This window comes from Brachyhypopomus gauderio, chromosome 4 (assembly GCF_052324685.1).
Source record: "Brachyhypopomus gauderio isolate BG-103 chromosome 4, BGAUD_0.2, whole genome shotgun sequence".
Taxonomy (NCBI): Eukaryota; Metazoa; Chordata; class Actinopteri; order Gymnotiformes; family Hypopomidae; genus Brachyhypopomus; species Brachyhypopomus gauderio.
In genome coordinates this window covers 27,415,294-27,433,488 of record NC_135214.1, presented here as the reverse complement: position 1 = coordinate 27,433,488, position 18,195 = coordinate 27,415,294, and the positions used below count along the sequence as shown (strand labels likewise).

Sequence of the window (18,195 nt, the reverse complement as noted above, 5' to 3'; positions counted from 1 at the left end):
GGCTGAAGAGGGTGGGCAGGTAAGAGAAAAGCACCCAGCGTTCCTCCAAACAGGAGCGGCGCGACATCCGCCTGCAGAACGCAGCCTCGCGCAGGCAGGCTCGCAAAGAGGAATCAAAGAAGCATTAGTCCCCCTGCAACACGCAAAGTGTGTAAACCATGTCTGCTTTTTTCAAAACCTTGCAGGACGGTGGAAGACGAAGTGCTGGACAAAGATCAGATACTGTTGGAGAAGGAAGCTGAGGTGAGGTTTCACCTTCCAGAGAAGCCAGAGCATTGTCGTTTCCGTAGTGTGAACTTGCTCACCCCTCTTCATGTTGAGGGACCGCGCCCGCCATGGGTCGTTGCGTGAGCAAGCACCTCCGTGTCCTCAGACAACACTTTGTTCTGTGGCTCCACAGGACTTATAGCTCAATAGACACGTAGCGGCGGCACAATTGGAACACCTAGCCCAGGATATGACATCGCCTTCCTCTCTAATAGAACAGCCCCAAGTGTTCTAGTGGTGGAAATGCAAAATTCCATACAGCATTGTATAGAAAGAGGGTGTGTGTGTGTGTCCTTAAAAGGCTTTAGTGTCTTTAATTGTATGTTTTCAGCTAAAATATATTTAGTATTATGGTCACCAGTGATCTGGTATCTAAATACCAGCTTTGTGTTTGTATGTTAAGGTCAGTGTATGTGTCGGTCCTTACCTGCTGTATATTTAAAGACATTTTCATAGGTCATGGGGAAGGCGGGAATGACATGTTTCTTCCAGATCTGGAAAGCAGCTAGCAATACCATGATAGATTATCCTGTGCAGCAGACTGCAACATACACTGTAACTGAAACATACAGTGCATCTGGAAAGTATTCACAGCGCTTCACTTTTTGCACATTTTGTTACGTTACATCTCTTAATCTCTACACAAAATACCCCATATGACCATGTGAAAAGTTTTCTTTGGAGTTCTGAAAATTTATTTAAAATAAAAAACTAAGAAATCACATTTATGTAAGTATTCACAGCCTTCGCCATGAAGCTCAAAATTGAGCTCAGGTGCATCCTGTTTCCACTGATCATCCTTGATGTTTCTACAGCTTAAATGGAGTCCACCTGTGGTAAATGCAGTTGATTGGACATGATTTGGAAAGCCACACTGTCTATATAAGGTCCCACAGTTGACTGCATGTCAGAGCGCAAACACCAAGCATGAAGTCAAAGGAATTGTCTGTAGACTTCCGAGAAAAAATTGTCTCGAGGCACAAATCTGGGGAAGGATACAGAAAAATTTCTGCTGCTTTGAAGGTCCCAATGAGCACAGTGGCCTCCATCATTCGTAAATGGAAGAAGTTTGGAACCACCAGGACTCTTCCTAGAGCTGGCCGGCCGTCTAAATTGAGCGATCGGGGGAGAAGGACCTTGGTCAGGGAGGTGACCAAGAACCCGATGGTCACTTTGTCGGAGCTCCAGCGTTCCTCCGAGAAGAGAGGAGAACCTTGCAGAAGAACAACCATCTCTGCAGCTATCCACCAATCAGGCTTGTAAGGCAGAGTGGCCAGGCCTGGCCACTCTGACAGAATTTGCCAAAAGGCACCTGAAGGACTCTCAGACCATGAGAAGCAAAATTCTCTGCTCTGATGAGACAAAGATTGAACGCCAGATTTGATGTGAATGCCAGGCGTTGTGTTTGGAGGAAACCAGGCACTGCTCATCACGAGGCCAATACCATCCCTACAGTCAAGCAGATGGCAGTATCATGCTATGGGGATGTTTTTCAGCAGCTGGAACTGGCAGAGTAGTCAGGATAGAGAGAAAGATGAATGCAGCAATATACAGAGACATCCTGGATGAAAACCTGCTCCAGAGCGCTCTTGACCTCAGACTGGGGCGATGGTTCATTTTTCAGCAGGAAAACGACCCGAAGCACACAGCCAAAATCTCAAAGGGGTGGCTTTAGGACCACTCTGTGAATGTCCTGGAGTGGCCCAGCCAGAGCCCAGACTTGAATCCGATTGAACATCTCTGGAGAGATCTGAAAATGGCTGTGCCCCATCCAACCTGATGAAGCTTCAGAGGTACTGCAAAGAAGAATGGGCAAAACTGCCAAAAGATAGGTGTGCCAAGCTTGTGGCATCATATTCAAAAAGACTTGAGGCTCTAGTTGCTGCCAAAGGTGGTTCTATAAAGTATTAGGCAAGGGCTGTGAATACTTATGTAAATATGATTTCTTTGTTTTTTAATTTTAATACATTTTCAAAACTCCCAAGAAATTTTTTTAACATGGTCATAATGCGGTATTTTGTGTAGAATTTTAAGGAAATAGATTAATTGAATACAATTTGGAATAAAGCTGTAACGTAACAAAATGTGGAAAAAGTGAAGCGCTGTGAATACTTTCCAGATGCACTGTACACTCACCGGCCACTTTATTAGGTACACCTTGCTAGTACCAGGTTGGACCCCTTTTGCCTTCAGAACTGCCTTAATCCTTCGTGGCATAGATTCAATAAGGTACTGGAAACATTCCTCAGAGAGTCTGGTCCATATTGACATGATAGCATCACGCAATACTCAGACCAGTCCATCTGGCACCAACAACCATGCCACATTCAAAGTCACTTAAATCACCTTTCTTCTCCATTCTGATGCTCGGTTTGAACTGCAGCAGATCATCTTGGCCATGTCTACATTCCTAAATGCATTGAGTTGCTGCCATGTGATTAGCTGATTTGACATTTGCGTTAATGAGCAGTTGGACAGGTGTACCTAATAAAGTGGCCGGTGAATGTATGTTAACAGGTCTGGTGGAAGTGACCACAAACCAGACAAAGTCTTGGCATGTCAGCTGTGTTGTTGAGTTGTTACTTGAAATATGCATGCTCCATAAACTCTGTCCTCTCTCTCTCTCTCTCTCTCTCTCTCTCTCTCTCTCTCTCTCTCTCTCTCTCTCTCTCTCTCTCTCTCTCTCTCTCTATATATATATATATATCTCTCCATCTCTCTCTCGTTCTCCCTCCAGTTGAGACGCATGCAGCAGATGATTGCTCAGATGCAGGCTCAAATGAAGATGAAGCCCGGGGATGAGTGAGAAAGACACTGCCCGTGTCTGTCCATCCGTCTACCTGTCTGTCTCTGTCCATCTTTGAGCTGCAGTAGGAAGAAAACGTTCCATCTTGAGTCACTAGCTCCATCAAAACACTATCACCATTTACTTTATATGTCCTCTTCAGAAGTCTAGCATGCCAGCACATATTTATTTCCCTGTCCCAAACAGAATCATTTCAATCCATCACTCTCCTGTTCTGCTCATATTGACTCATCAGGTTGACTTAACCTATTATTATCATCATTTTTTTTTACCATATCGCATTATACATGGTGTTGCTCATTTATTTCAACAGTTCCTAATGTGCATGGATCAGTCTTGCATAACAAATAATGCCGTGGATAAAGTGCTATTATATTTGTAGCTGTTATACATGTGTGTAAAGTTTACGTCTGACTGTGTTCTGTGCAGCCCAGTGCCTGCTCCTGACGATAGGCCCATGTCAGATACTACTCCCATTCCCTGCTCTCCGTTATGCCTGATTAGTGCCTCATAGACTTATTGTGGTTAATGGGCACTGTCAAACTCTGTTTGGCCTCATGGTGTATAAACTATTGCAGTGCTCCATGCTCAGAAGAGGGATTTTACAGTCCTATGAACTCCTAAGAGAAGATGCACTTTTACAGCCTCAAGGTCACTAGAGACATGTCGGCAACCCTTGCCATAATGTGCATGTGTGTGGGAGTGCATGGGTGTGGGAGTGTGTATGTGTGTAGCAGTTTTTTTTGTTTGTTTGTTTTACCCTAAATTCAGTTTGCTAAATTATGTTAAATTTGTCACTACAGAAAATACATAAATGACAAAATGACAATTAGTCAGGCACGGCCAGTGTTTGGTTTGTTTTATTCTTTATTTTTCATTATTGCAGCTAGCCGCTTGTAACATGCAGACTGGCAGTAGAGGGCAGTGGCTCTTCATAAAATCGGCACTTAAACGCTGCTACCAACTAACATGCTGTAAAACATACGGTTCAGATATTTTAGGCTAGATAAAATAATACTTAAGTGGTCATATCGAATAAAAAAAAATATTTTAACCCACCATGTACTTAAGTGACACTGCTTAGTTGAACACATTTCCAGTTCTTCTAGTAAGATGAAGATGTCGGGGATAAAGGGTCAAGAGATTACAGAGGCGTTCACGTAGTTGGACAGACCGTCCAGACATGCACGTCCCCCCCCCCCCCCCCCCCCCACATCGTTATGTAAACACACTGATTTTGTTGTTTTGTTTATGTTGTGGGACTAGCCCTTATTATTGTTGTTTGGACATCCGTTTCTGGATTAACAAATTCGTTTTTTAATTGCATGTCATCGGTACATTAGAGCTCAACCCTGTTTTAAAACTCTCGTGCTCTTTTTGTATTCATTTTGGGTAATAAATGTTTAAACGTTCTGAGTCGTGTTTAATCTGTTTCCATCAAAATTCATTTAGTGAATCTTGTACATTTTTAAAGAGCCTATTAATCTGCTTCGTTATGTGTTGTACAAGGAAATTGTATGAGATCTTTTTCCTCAAGACAAATGTAGAAAATTGTTTGCAAAGGTTACTCTCGCTCACACGTTTACTTTATAATTCAAAATTATAGGCTAGTATTTAATTAAAATAAACGTAGTAGCATACATTATAAATTTGACTTCCTGGGAAAAGCGTAGCTCGACTGTGATTGGACAGAACAGCCTGTGGGAGGAGTCTCCCGCACTGTCGCAACACACACTCCCCGTTTTGGGATTCCCGAAGGGAAACAACCGGTACAGGAACCCATCACGAAAGGAGCAGATCGCGAGAAAGATGACAGCTAACATGCGATACAAGAGCCGGATTTTTAAAACGGGTAATGGAATAATTCATATTGGGCTATTTCATGGCTGTGCCGCCAACTTTATAATAAAATCCGTTGGATGAAATGTTCTTTCTGTCTCCATGTTTGTGTGCCTGGCCAAACGCGTTTGGGCATCGCTCTGCATCCCACCTGCTCCTCCTGCGACCCGCTGCGATGCTGATCCGTCTCCTCAGAGGACAGCGAGGTAACACGACGCATTTCTGTAGAGACGCACGTTTATCGCCTCTCTCCACAATTATTGTTATGCTGACACTTCGAAAACGACAAATGAAAAGCTGCAAATCGTGCGGAATGTGTAATTGTCTGAATAAGTGCTACAGCGCTCGCCTTTCCAGTTCTGATTTCTCCTGCAAAGCCACACCGGATCTGTTGCGCGTTGTAGGTTCTTAATTAAACGAGCCCTGGTCCGGTTTACTGTCTCTTCTGGACCTGCACTGACGCACTGCTCGCTTTGGCCGTCAGCAGGTCCGGTATCACCAGTCGCTCTGCGCGCCTTCTGTTGCGCCGTCTCTCTCCCACCCTCTCCTAACAGCATCTCCATCCTAGCTCGCCCTGCAGCAGTCGCACGGCCGCCGTACACGCCGCCTTTCGGGCTCATTTGTCTGATTGTTCGGGCTCATTTGTCTGATGGTTACTCCGACATCACTCCCCAGCTCTGTGGTGGGTGATGGCGGTGCGACTCCAGTAATGGCGTGAGTTCTAAGGCACTTCATCCTACATCTTGTTATGAAGTGTGGAAAAAGAGCAGGTACTCTCTCTCTGGAGTCCTTATGATCTCGGATGAGGGTAGCCGTATAGTGATGTTCTCACTAAGTCAGAGCTCGCCTTGCTGCCGTCGCCATGGTTACACAGAGTAGGCTATGCGTTTTTCTCCCACTGCCAAGATATCACCCCTTGTGACAGCCGTCCTACTACGCTATGCTGGACTGTACGGTATATAAAAATAGGATGACCCGGTCCAGTTTGGGTTTGAAGTAGCAGATGTTTCCATACTTATCTGCCCTTAGAACCTTATCACAGCAAATCTAGGGATGTTCATTAGTACAGTTGATACAGTGGCACGGATACTACACCATATAGTTTATGTGCATCCGTGTGTTTGTGTGTGCAGATTCCTGTGGGTTTACATATGTTACAAAAATGTGGTCTTTGTTGCTTCAGACATGATTATGTAACTCTTAAAGCACGCAGTGCCAGAGATTGACTGAGAAAGGGAGGGGGCGCGTGAGAGAAAAGACCCTCACTGATGAATCCAGATGACAGAGATGCAGGTCTCATTATCTCTTCACGCAGGAGACATTTTTCTCTTGCCAGATCCAAGCGGTGACGGTGACCCGACAGACTACACACTCACTCTCTCTCTCTCTCTCTCTCTCTCTCTCTCTCTCTCTCTCTCTAATGCTCAAGCTCTTCAATCCCCGTAAAGTCAGAATGGCACCAGCACCCACTCATTTAGACAGTTCTGTACATTCTCCATTACTACTTCTCTCTCTCTCTCTCTCTCTCTCTCTCTCTCTCTCTCTCTCTCTCTCTCTCTCTCTCTCTCTTCCTGTTACAACACAAAATAATATCTTACCACAGCTATGGAGATGAGAGTTCTATTAGACCCTTTCACCTAGCGCCTCTGCCCCAGTCGGCACACCACGTCAGGGACTTGAACATGTTACAGATATGACACGGCACTTCCAGCGGCTGCATAAAGACAACATGGCAGGGATTTGCATTTGGAAACATAGATGAGAGAGACATAGTTTTAGCTACCTCTTGATCCCAGCTCCCTTGAATGAAAATAATGTTGGTGTTTGAATGGACTCAGCCCTAAATTGTAGCAGTATTGTCAAAGTGGTTACTAAATTAGTATTCTATGATCTCAAAAATATGAACCGTTTAGAACTTTCTTGTCAACACCAGATCTTGAGAAACTCATCCATGATTTGTTTATTGCAGGGTTGATTACTGTAATAGTCTCCTTACTGGTCTTCTTAAAAACCAGTTAGACAAGTTCTGTTGATTGAAACTCTCACTCTTCTCACTAGAATCAAAAGATAGGAACTCCAGTTCTTAGTTTGTATTGGCTCCCAAAATTGTAGAGAGCTGACTTTGAGATACCTTTACTGCTTTACAAATTACTAAATGTTAAAGGTCCAATGTATCAGTGTATCACAGCATCAAACAGTATAATCTACGTAGTACTCTCAAATCAGTAGTTTATCAGCTAATCATGCCTAAACTGAACACTCACAATTAATCAGCTAATCATGTCTAAACTGAACACTCACATTAATAATCAGTTAATCATGCCTAAACTGAACACTCGTGTTTATCAGCTAATCATGCCTAAACTGAACACTCACAATAATCAGCTCACACTAAGCTCATGACTAAGTTCAACACTTATTTTGAATCATACCATTTAAGTAACCCTGTTTTTCGTTGCTTCTCTTAAAAGGTCACTGGACATTTGTGTGCTTGTCAGTGCCACATTTGTGCTGTGTGTGTACCATGTTTGTGCTGTGTTTGTGCTGTGTGTTCCATGTGTGTGCTGTGTGTACCGTGTTTGTGCTGTGTGTACTATGTTTGTGCTAAGTGTTCCCTGTTTGTGCTGTGTGTATACCATGTTTGTTCTGTGTGTTCCCTGTTTGTGCTGTGTACCATGTTTGTTCTGTGTGTTCCCTGTTTGTGCTGTGTGTGTTCTATATTTGTGCTGTGTTTGTGCTGTGTGTGTTCCATGTTTGTGCTGTGTTTGTTCTGTGTGTTCCCTGTTTGTGCTGTGTGTGTTCCATGTTTGTGCTGTGTTTGTTCTGTGTGTTCCCTGTTTGTGCTGTGTTTGTGCTGTGTGTATACCATGTTTGTTCTGTGTGTTCCCTGTTTGTTCTGTGTGTGTTCCATGTTTGTGCTGTGTGTTCCATGTTTATGTTGTGTTTGTGTGAGTATGTTGGTCTGTTTGGGCTCCATAGTGAACGTGATTTATTCTTCTCTCCTCCCCTCCTTTTTCTCTCTTATTTCCTTCCCTCTCCTCCTCTCCCCTCTCCTCCTCTCCTCTCTTCTCTCCTCCCTTCCTCTAACCTCTCCTCTGCCCATGCCATAACACCACTATTAAGCAAAGGTGTAACAGATTGTACTTTGAGCCTGAGTTTAGTCTGTTTCTGTAGTAGGTATTTGTGACAATAGTATGTTATTGTTACACTGTTACACCACATACACAGCCCCCTTCATATCATTTTATCTCAATATATCTATCATATATCCATGTTCCTTATAATATATGGTAATAATATTGTATCAAAGGCTGTCTGAAGTTTGATCTTCAAATCCTGAGATATGATGAAAATACGCTTGTGGTCTTATCACTAGCTTCTCCTTTAAAATCATTTTCATCCCTCCATCCTCTCCCTAGTCATGATGTCATCAGATGATGTCAGTAATAAGCAATGCACCGGGAGCCACATATTATGTTTGGCAGACGAGCTTGTTGTAGGTCATGGTTTGAATTGGTGACCTGTATCAGTACACAGGAGTGGACACATCACTGTACACTTCCTAAGATATTTAAAAAATGAAAAGGGCCCTCATTTAGATCTGTGAGAGTGAGCAGTAAAGCAATAAATGTGATCCCTGTATACCCCCCCCCATCACACTTAGCACTAAAATTGCAAGTGTGTGCATGCATGCGTGTGTGTGTGGGATCCCAGCTGGTGTACGGGGGTGGCAGCTGGATGGTGTGAGGGCGAGTGTGTTTTAGGAGAGGCAGAGCACTCCCTATTGTGTCGCTCTGGGACATCTGCTCTCTATTCAGGAGAACACCCCCCCCCCTTCTGATATGTGCCTGTCTTCTCTTCTTCTCTTTTCCTTTCCTCTCATCTTCTCTGGTCCTAAAAAGCCCCAGAGTCCCCGACCACCCCCGTCCTGCCCTCACAATCAGCGCTCATGCTGGTGGAACGACGTGGTGCAGACATGAAGTTCCAGGGTGGAGGTGGAGCTCATTCATGAGGATGTGGTTGGATGTGAGTGGTGCTCTTAGAGAGAGCCTCTCAGCGTCAGATCTGATGTTAGTAGGCAGATGTGCTTCAAGATGAGCAATACCCATCCCCCCTACGCAACATCAGCTCTCTTCCCTGCAAAATCCCGTAGCACACCATCGCCGACACACACATGCTCACATCACTAGGAGCAGCTGAGGTTTACTGAGGTTTGCTCCACTTGACCTGATCAGCTTTTACCCTGCTCCCCCAACACACACACACACACACACACACACACACACACACACACACACACACACACACACACACACACACACACACACACACACACACACACACACACAGATCTCACTACAATCAATCTATCATAGATTCATTCACTTGTTCGCTGACTGGCAGTATATCAGAATCCATGGTGCTAATATTCATTCCAATGAATGAGCCAGTGTTTTAGGTTTGCCATCACGGCTCAAGCCACGGGGATCTACACTGCTGCTAGCTCACATGTAGGTCAGGGGCCACGGAGCTGCAGGCCATAGCTGCCCGTTATGTCTGTGTCTGTTCATTTCACACAGCTTGCTGGTTGATTGAGAGTCATTATGGCCCCAGCCATCTTAGATCATATTCATTTTATTCATGCAGAATTTTTATCCTTTCACAGTTTGCTGTGGCAGGAATGCTAATGAGTGCCTGGTCTCTCTAAAGGCACATACGCCCTCTATAGGTTCTCAGGAGTGTTGCAGTCCTACTGTGACTAGTTTCATCTCTGTCTTATATGCCACACTATATCCAGACTAGGTCAAAGTGAGTGGGTGATAGTCAGGAATATGAGGAATTATCAATTAATTCTGTAAACTGTGAACCAAAACCCTGAAGCTGTTAAAATGTTGTATAGTTGTGCTATATTAGAGAATTCATTTTAAAAGGTTAATTTTAAAAGACCAGAGCATCATCACTCCTTGCTGTTTCATTACTCTTGCTGGTAAGCCAACAGATGTGCCTGACGTCTGTGTGGTACAGAGGGTAGCACTGACAGGAAGGGTGGGACTCCAGGCGTACTAAATGTAGTAACACTCACACACACACATACACACACTGGCACACGCCCTCAGAGTTCCCTGCACCTCAGCCCCACTCTCTGTTTATTTGCTGTGGAAAAAGAGAGGGAGGAATGAGTGCATGAATGAATGAGTGCATGAATGAATGAGTGCATGAATGAATGAGTGCATGAATGAATGAGTGCTCTTTAGTCCCCCATTTTCTCCCCTCCCCTTTCCTGTGGTGAAGTCGCCTCCTCGTCTTCCCTCCCTCTCTCCTCCTCTCCCCCTCTCTCCTCCTCTCCCCTTCTCTCCTCTGCTTTTCCTTTTGCACCCCCCTCGTCTCCCTCCGCGTTCGCACCAGAATTCCTCTACCTACCTGTCCGGACAAGGAGACACCGCCACGTACTCCGCCGCTGGCCACGGGGGCGAGCGGAGGGAGAGAGCGAGAGAGCGAGAGAGGAAAAGAGAGAGAGAGAGGAGAGCAAAGTGAGAGAGAGCGAGAGAGAGGGTTTGTGGAGTAGACGGCGGAGGTTTGAGGTGTTCCTGGGCTGAGGGTGGCATGGATGCCATTATGCTGCAGGAGAAACTGGTGGAGAGACTGCTCTGTGCCCGAGGCAGGACCACTCGACAGAAGGTTGTGCGTCTGTGTGTGTGTGTGTGTGTGTGTGTGTGTGTGTGTGTGTGTTTTCAATTTCAGTGCTTGATTCAGAATTCACAGAACAGTTTAAATGATTGTTGATGCATGTGTTGCATTGTGGGAGGATGGAAAACTACACATGCGATATACAAATGATTTTGTGGTTGAGCTTTTCTGTCAAAGCTCTGTGTGTGTGTGTGTGTGTGTGTGTGTGTGTGTGTGTGTGTGTGTGTGTGTGTGTGTGTGTGTGTGTGTGTGTGTGTGTGTGTGTGTGTGTGTGTGTGTGTGTTCTTTTCAGGGCCTTCTATCCATTCTAATCTATCCCTAACTGTGACACAACCCCAGCGTGTGTCTGTGTGTGTTTGAGTGTGTTTCTGTGTTTGACGGGAGGGATGCGGTGCTCCTGTGGGGAGGGTTTCTGTAGCATACCGAGACAGCGGAAACGTGTATTACAAGTTATGAGGCACGCTGGCAAACAGATCAGCTCGGTCGGTCGGAGAGCCGGGTTTCCACAGAGCCTTTCAGCAGTGGTCAGTGTGGCCGTTTGTTTATATCTGTGGGAGAACATTCCGGATTTGTGAGTCTGGCTCCCTCCCAGATGCCCGGGCTCTTTTTATTTTGTGAATCTGCCCTTCTTGAGGAAGCGGGTCTACATTTTCCTCTGATCTCATAACCCTTTGACTTTGCGTGAGACGCTGTCTCTGCACTGTCCCCGCGCTCCCGCCCTCACCCACATCGTCTTCATCCCCCACGCTTGTCGGGTCGTCTCCGTGCACTTTCTGTGTGACGAACGTCTCTGCTCTCCGTCTCTCCTCAGGACAAACAGTATGTGGGCTTCGCCACGCTCCCCAACCAGGTCCACAGGAAGTCAGTGAAGAAAGGCTTCGACTTCACCCTCATGGTGGCAGGTGAGTCTCAGCAGTTCCACCCTTGGGGGTTGTGGATGACGCCTGGTACTGTCAACTGTCACTGTCTCTGTGACCAGGCAATGCAAGCTCAAGCACGTTTGTCTTGGTCAATAACAAGAGTTCTGTTTCTGTGTGTGTGTGTGTGTGTGTGTGTGTACATGCATATGTGGTGGTGTATGTTCATATGTGGGTGTGTGTCTTAGGTGAATCTGGCTTGGGCAAGTCTACTCTCGTCAACAGCCTTTTCCTCACCGATCTCTACAAGGACCGAAAATTGCTTAATGCAGAAGGTAAAAGTCTCACAGTCTGTGTTCATGTCTTTCTGTCCCAGTGAAGAAGCAACGAGAACATTACTGTCTGTCCTGCTGAATGTGATTGAGCTCACATGCTGGATCTCCCCCTCCAGCTGAATGAGGTGTTAGAACAGCGAAACAGGCAGGACAGGACAGGACAGAGCAGGACAAGGTAGGACAGGACAGGTCAGGACAAGGTAGGGCAGGACAGAGCAGCGTAGGACAGGACAGGACAGAGCAGGACAAGGTAGGACAGGACAAGGTAGGGCAGGACAGAGCAGCGTAGGACAGGACAGGACAGTGCAGGACAAGGAAGGACAGGACAGGTCAGGATAAGGTAGGGCAGGACAGAGCAGCATAGGACAGGACAGGACAGAGCAGGGCAGGAAAGGACAGGGCAGGACAGGGCAGGGCAGTGCAGGGCAGGAAAGGACAGGACAGAGCAGGGCAGGGCTGGGCAGGGCAGGGGTCTCCTCCTCATGAAGTCTGTGAAACATTCGATTATTTTTAATATATTCTCTCCCTGTCTTCCTTGATTCTCTGTCTGTCTTTGTGTGTGTGTCTCTCTCAGAGCGTATTAACCAGACAGTGGAGATCACCAAGCACACTGTGGATATTGAGGAGAAGGGCGTGAAGCTCAAGCTGACCATAGTTGACACTCCAGGGTTCGGAGACGCCGTCAATAACAACGAGTGGTGAGAACCCAGCTCAGCAGCTTGACTCAGCAAATGGTTTGTCCAGGCGGTTCTCAGATTTCCTCCGTGTGTGTGTGTGTGTGTGTGTGTGTGTGTGTGTGTGTGTGTGTGTGTGTGTGTGTGTGTGTGTGTGTGATTTACAGCTGGAAGCCCATCACCGACTACATTGATCAGCAGTTTGAGCAATATTTCAGAGACGAAAGTGGACTCAACAGGAAGAACATATTGGATAACCGTGTGCACTGCTGTCTTTATTTCATACCGCCATTTGGACATGGGTGGGTAGCGTTCTGTGTGTGTGTGTGTGTGTGTGTGTGTGTGTGTGTGTGTGTGTGTCTGCAGTTGAAGAGGATGCAAGAGATGAGAGCTCTAGGAGAAACCGAGAGATCAATAATGCTATCATCTTACAATAATAAAGCGTGTGTGTGTGTGTGTGTGTGTGTGTGTGTCTGTGTGTGCAGGTTGAGGCCAGTGGATGTGGAGTTCATGAAGGCACTACATGAGAAGGTGAACATCATTCCTCTGATTGCCAAAGCTGACTGTCTGACTCCAAATGAGATCAAGAAGCTGAAAGATCGGGTGAGCACTCTGCCTCCTTTCTAACCCATTGTTATTATTACCATTATTACCATTTTTACCATTATTATCACCGTTTATTTGATGGAGACAGTACATTGTAAACATTGTTACACAAACTGCAGCACATGCTGAACGCAGGGTGTTAAAGTTTATTTACCAATTTTGCCAATAGTGCTTTTAGCCCATCAGTTCAGTGAGAAAACACACACACACACACAAGCACACGGACTCGTACACACACACACACACACACACACACACACACAGAGTTAAGTGCCTTGCACAACAGCACTTCAGTCATGGCCTGACATGGGTGCCATTATAATCATCTGCTGGATGCTGGATACTATCATTAAAATCTAACAAAGAACACTGGGGCACAATTTTATGATGCTGTAATTTCAGATAAGTAATTTTCCATCTTTCTCAGGTGCGAGAGGAGATTGAACGCTTTGGGATTAAAGTGTACCAGTTTCCTGAGTGTGACTCTGATGAGGATGAGGAGTTTAAACAAATGGACAAAGAGCTGAAGGTTAGACACAGTTCTGTTAAGCCCCACAAAGTTAAGTAATAAAAATATCTTTAACGGCAGTTAAAAGTATGATAACTAATCTCCCTTATTGCCACCTAGTGGACGTTTCTATTTTTGCACTCTTGCGACGCAGTCTTGTTGGAAGAGATAGGTTTTTTTTATTATCTAATTTTATTTATCTAATTATAATGTATGTATGTATGTATGTGTGTGTGTGTGTGTGTGTGTGTGTGTGTGTGTGTGTGTGTGTGTGTGTGTGTGTGTGTGTGTGTGCGTGTGTGTGAGATTAGGAGTGTACTCCATTTGCTGTTATTGGTAGTAATACAGTAGTGGAGGCGAGAGGTCAGAGAGTGCGTGGACGCCTCTATCCCTGGGGCATTGTGGAAGGTGAGATATGAGATCGCTGTCTGTGTTTATACTAATAGTACAGTATACATTATAGAGAGTCTGTAATCCAAGATGAAAGTGAAATTGATTATTTACTAAAATATTAGTTAAACTGTCAAGCTGCTCCTGAATTATTCTCTAGTCGTGCATGTAGACATGTAGATTCTGTCAGTCACTGAATGTTGACTATATATTTGTGTGTGTGTGTGTGTGTGTGTGTGTGTGTTCTGCAGTGGAGAACCAGTCTCACTGTGACTTTGTGAAACTGAGGAACATGCTGATTCGCTCTCATATGCATGATCTGAAAGACGTAACCTGTGATGTACACTACGAGAATTACAGAGCCCATTGCATACAGCAGATGACCAGGTGTGTGTGTGTGTGTGTGTGTGTGTGTGTGTGTGTGTGTGTGTGTGTGTGTGTGTGTGTGTGTGTGTGTGTGTGTGTGTGTGTGTGTGTGTGTGTGTGTGTGCGTGCGTGAGTGTGCATGTTTGAGCATGTTCAAGTAGTGGATGACAGTAGTTCAAGTAGTTGTAGATGAAAGTATTCTTCTCACATTTCACATTTCTCATATTGCTTTAACAATTAGCCATTGAGTATATGAAGTGGAGATTGTGTCTGAATGTGTGTGTGTGTGTGTGTGTGTGTGTGTGTGTGTGTGGCAGCAAACTTGCACAGGACAACCGCATGGACAGCCCCATTCCAATTCTTCCATTGCCCACTCCTGACGCAGAGACCGAAAGGCTCATCAAGATGAAGGACGAGGAGGTGGGGCTTAAATATGACCACACCCCCTCCATGATGTCACATACACAATTGTGGCCCATGGACACATGCTCACTCCTGTGCTTACTGTGTGTGTGTGTGTGTGTGTGTGTGTGTGTGTGTGTGTGTGTGTGTGTGTGTGTGTGTGTGTGTGTGTGTGTGTGTGTGTGTGTGTGCAGCTCAAAAGAATGCAGGAGATGCTAGAGAAGATGCAGCAGCAGATACACGAGAAAGACCAGTGATGACGCGGAGGGGCGTTCTACCCTGACCACACGCACATATGCAAACGTACCCTAATGAAGAAATCTACTGCAAACCTTATACTGATCCAGATCTATACTCTTACATGTGAATGAGTGGCCCTATATGTATGATAGACCCGGGGTTCTTACAGCAGACAGGGAGGGACTCGTACACTGTAGACTTGTGGAGTGATTTGCTTGGCGCTTTGAAGCTCTTACCTTCCAAGTACAGATGTGATGCATCTATTTATGTGTCATGTGTGTTTATGCCAGCGTGACTATGGCTAATGTTGGAAATATGATATTAACTTAAATTAAATGGACTTTTAGATGTATCTAATTTATATTGACTTGATTTTTTATTGCCTAAGTAGAGGAGTGCGTGTGAGGTGTTTTGTAATGCTGTTATAGCCAAAACATTGGTATGAATATAGGCCTGGACTGTTGATTGACCGTGTGTGTGTGTGTATGTGTGTTTGTGTGTGTGTGCGTGCATGGGTGTATGCACATGTGTGCTTGTCTCTGTGTGTATGCACATGTGTATGTGTGTGTGTGTGTATGTGTGTGTGTGTGTGTGTGTGTGTGTGTGAGAGGAAATGTAGTTTTTATTGCTGTAAGCTGCTTACTGCACTCTTGGCTTTTTACAGTGCTAGTTCTCAGTGAATGTAGAATTATCATGCAGGTTGTTATTATGAATAAACACCCTTAATTCAGACTGTTGGCCTCTACGTTGTTCTTATACAGGTTTGTATACATGCACTCAACATGCTCTCTTCCGAAATCCACTTTCAGTATTCACAACACACCTGTGAGTTTGAGTTTAATTCCAAGTGCATACCACCCAAGTTCTGCCCAATGTCCTCTCTTGCGTGTGCCCCGAGGGGGAGGAGTGAATGTGTTTTTTTTTTGTGGTGGTGACTTATCAGTCTTCCCCAGCTGTGTCTCCAGACGTCCCGTCACTGGTGTGAGAGAAGACGATTCTTCGGTAGAGCCGCTATGCAGAGAAGACATTCATTACACTGGTAAGATGCTCCTTTACTTGTCCATAGACCTCTATATACTACATGAGCAGGGAGGGAAGATTCTAGTACTGTCCTTATAAAAACAGCTTTTAGGCTTTTAGTCCTAAAGCTTTATGGTAGAGTTTACAGACTATTCTAGTACTACTGTGCTGTCCATGGTCACCATGTGCTTCCATGTATGTTGGAGATTCTGTAGTGTGCTGTGTTTATTTGTTCCATTTGATGTGTTGTGGAAACATTTTATATATTCATCAAAATTATGAAAGCATCATTAAAGAATGATTAAAAGACTTTAGCAAATTGTGTGGAAAATTGACCACAATTAAATTTGTTATTCCACTTTTGCAATCACTTTGATGTTGGAATGGAGAAATAAAGAGAAATTAATGTGGCAGAAGGGATTGCACAGACAAAATGTCAAATTACTGAAATATCACGAGTAATACTGCAATATCACCAGTAATTTTTCCAATGTTCCGTCCCTGGTTTCCGGCCAGACGGCCTCCCTCCTCTTTATCTCTGCCTCTCACACTCCTTCCTTTCCCCTTTTCCCAGTATACTGGAACTCGATGTACAATCCCAGTGAACCTCCAACTATAGTTTGATCTATTTTTGTCACATACAAACAAGCATTCATATCAGTACACAGCACGTCTGCCTGTATCTATGAACTGTGACATACCATATTTCATTGGAATTAACGTTCGTCGTGTTACGTGACCCCCTCTGCGTGACCCCCTCCTGTCTTGTAGCGAGTGTGCTGGGATGAAGCGTGCGCTTCCTGTCCTGCTGGTCGTCCTCTGCGTGCTGGGACCGTGCACGGGCGAGGCCTGCCCACGACCCTGCTCCTGCATCGCCAACACGGTGGACTGTAGCGCTCGCGCCCTGACCGTCGCCACGCTCCCGTCGGCCTTCCCGCCGGGTGTGACGGAGCTCCGGCTCCACGGCAACCACCTGACGGCTCTGCCCGTGGGGATGCTGGACAGCGTGACCCTGCGCCGGGTCACTCTGCACGGCAACCCATGGGCGTGTGACTGTGCTGTGCTCTATCTGCGGGCATGGCTGCTGAAACAGACCAACGATGCACTGATAAGGCAAGTGTGTGTACGAGTGTGTGTGAACTGAAACCCACTGATGTTGTAAATTATCTACATAGCTATGAAGCTTCTGCTAACAAAACTACAGCAAATGTAAAATCAGTAAGTGACCAAGTGCTTTCTTAGACTATGAATTACTTTTATTGTTCCTTAAGAAATGTAAAAGTAATCTGGTATCTGCCAACTTTATATACAGAATAACATACAATATTGCACTTCACCAACTGGGGAAAAAATGAGAGATGTCCTTTCATTTCCTGCCAGTTCTTACTTTATTATTCTGTACGTTTATTTCTCATTATAGGAATGTCAGCTGCAGTTCCCCTCCCAACCTGCAGGGGAGGCTAGTGGTATACCTCACTGAGGAGGAGGTGCTTAACTCCTGTCGCTACTGGCTGTGTGACCTGGCCTTGGCCTCCCAGATCAGCTTGTTCTTCTTCATCGTTGTGCAGGCCCTCCTCCTCGCCGTCATCATCCACTTCCTCCGCCGCTTCGACCGGCTCACCTGCGACGTGCGTCGCACGGCCTTGGAGGACCGTTCGGCCGGGACCTCGGGGTTGAACGAGTACACCATGCTGAAGGACAGGAGCTCCTGAGGGGCACTGGCTGACCAATCACCTCTCAGTGAGAGACAGTGTAGCCAATCACCTCTCATGATGCAGTGAGAGTAAAGATGAGCAGCAGGTCATGGGCAGTAGGGTTTCATTGTTGTGGTTGGGGGTAGGGGGGGGGGGGGGGTTGCGTACTGGACAACTGATGAAAATCTTAGTGTTTTCAAGTGTTTCATCTGGGCTCATCTGTAAGGTGTTCATCTGTGTTCAGTTTTGATCTGCTGTGTATAGAAAGAATATGAAATCCACTCTTTCACAACTGTGCAATAAGGTGTTTAAAGCACCACCAGTTTAATGTGTGGTTACACACTTTTAGTTGCATAAACAGGTTCCATTTTCCTACCATAAATTTGATTTGTGTTTTGATTCTTTGCAATTATACTTGGTATGGTAAACGGTCAAATTAATTGCTAGTTGTTTTAGTGAAATAAATAAATGTAAATTTATGTAAATCGTGTGTGTGTGTGTGT

At 45.3% G+C, this 18,195-nt stretch overlaps 2 protein-coding genes, 1 long non-coding RNA gene and 1 pseudogene across 5 annotated transcripts; 3 read left to right on the top strand and 1 right to left on the bottom strand.

Moving 5' to 3' along the window:
• Window positions 1-249: 249 nt before the first annotated feature.
• Window positions 250-2,995, top strand: LOC143512788 (uncharacterized; annotated as a pseudogene).
• A 1,841-nt stretch (window positions 2,996-4,836) lies between these two features.
• septin5a (septin 5a) lies at window positions 4,837-15,710 on the top strand. Of its 3 annotated transcripts, XM_077003470.1 has the most exons (12): window positions 4,837-4,925; window positions 5,108-5,118; window positions 11,412-11,502; window positions 11,706-11,792; window positions 12,367-12,490; window positions 12,634-12,768; window positions 12,952-13,069; window positions 13,500-13,601; window positions 13,892-13,988; window positions 14,222-14,357; window positions 14,654-14,756; window positions 14,933-15,710. In XM_077003470.1, exons 1-12 carry the CDS (start codon window positions 4,883-4,885, stop codon window positions 14,993-14,995), a joined length of 1,110 nt encoding a protein of 369 aa, XP_076859585.1. In that variant the 5' UTR covers window positions 4,837-4,882; the 3' UTR covers window positions 14,996-15,710. The 3 variants fall into 3 exon arrangements, with proteins under 3 accessions (XP_076859585.1, XP_076859584.1, XP_076859583.1); XM_077003469.1 differs by lacking the exons at window positions 4,837-4,925; window positions 5,108-5,118 and adding an exon at window positions 10,183-10,591; XM_077003468.1 differs by lacking the exons at window positions 4,837-4,925; window positions 5,108-5,118 and adding an exon at window positions 11,038-11,124.
• Window positions 15,711-15,858: 148 nt separating this feature from the next.
• Window positions 15,859-16,839, bottom strand: LOC143512789 (uncharacterized). The gene is made up of 2 exons (XR_013130522.1): window positions 16,700-16,839; window positions 15,859-15,989 (listed from the first exon to the last, which is right to left on the bottom strand). It is a non-coding gene; the product is annotated as an uncharacterized LOC143512789 (long non-coding RNA).
• On the top strand, window positions 15,888-18,074 carry gp1bb (glycoprotein Ib platelet subunit beta). Its single transcript, XM_077003472.1, has 3 exons — window positions 15,888-16,017; window positions 16,770-17,111; window positions 17,419-18,074. Exons 1-3 carry the CDS (start codon window positions 15,992-15,994, stop codon window positions 17,708-17,710), a joined length of 660 nt encoding a protein of 219 aa, XP_076859587.1. The 5' UTR covers window positions 15,888-15,991; the 3' UTR covers window positions 17,711-18,074.
• Window positions 18,075-18,195: the final 121 nt, after the last annotated feature.

Excerpts from the sequence above, each read along its gene's own strand:
- septin5a (XM_077003469.1), top strand. The coding sequence starts at position 10,517 with ATGGATGCCATTATGCTGCAGGAGAAACTGGTGGAGAGACTGCTCTGT. Across the intron at positions 12,491-12,633 it reads GCCGTCAATAACAACGAGTG|CTGGAAGCCCATCACCGACT; the intron begins GTGAGAACCCAG and ends TGTGATTTACAG. Across the intron at positions 13,989-14,221 it reads TCCCTGGGGCATTGTGGAAG|TGGAGAACCAGTCTCACTGT; the intron begins GTGAGATATGAG and ends TGTGTTCTGCAG.
- gp1bb (XM_077003472.1), top strand. The coding sequence starts at position 15,992 with ATGCAGAGAAGACATTCATTACACTG. Across the intron at positions 16,018-16,769 it reads AGAAGACATTCATTACACTG|CGAGTGTGCTGGGATGAAGC; the intron begins GTAAGATGCTCC and ends CCTGTCTTGTAG. Across the intron at positions 17,112-17,418 it reads ACCAACGATGCACTGATAAG|GAATGTCAGCTGCAGTTCCC; the intron begins GCAAGTGTGTGT and ends TTCTCATTATAG.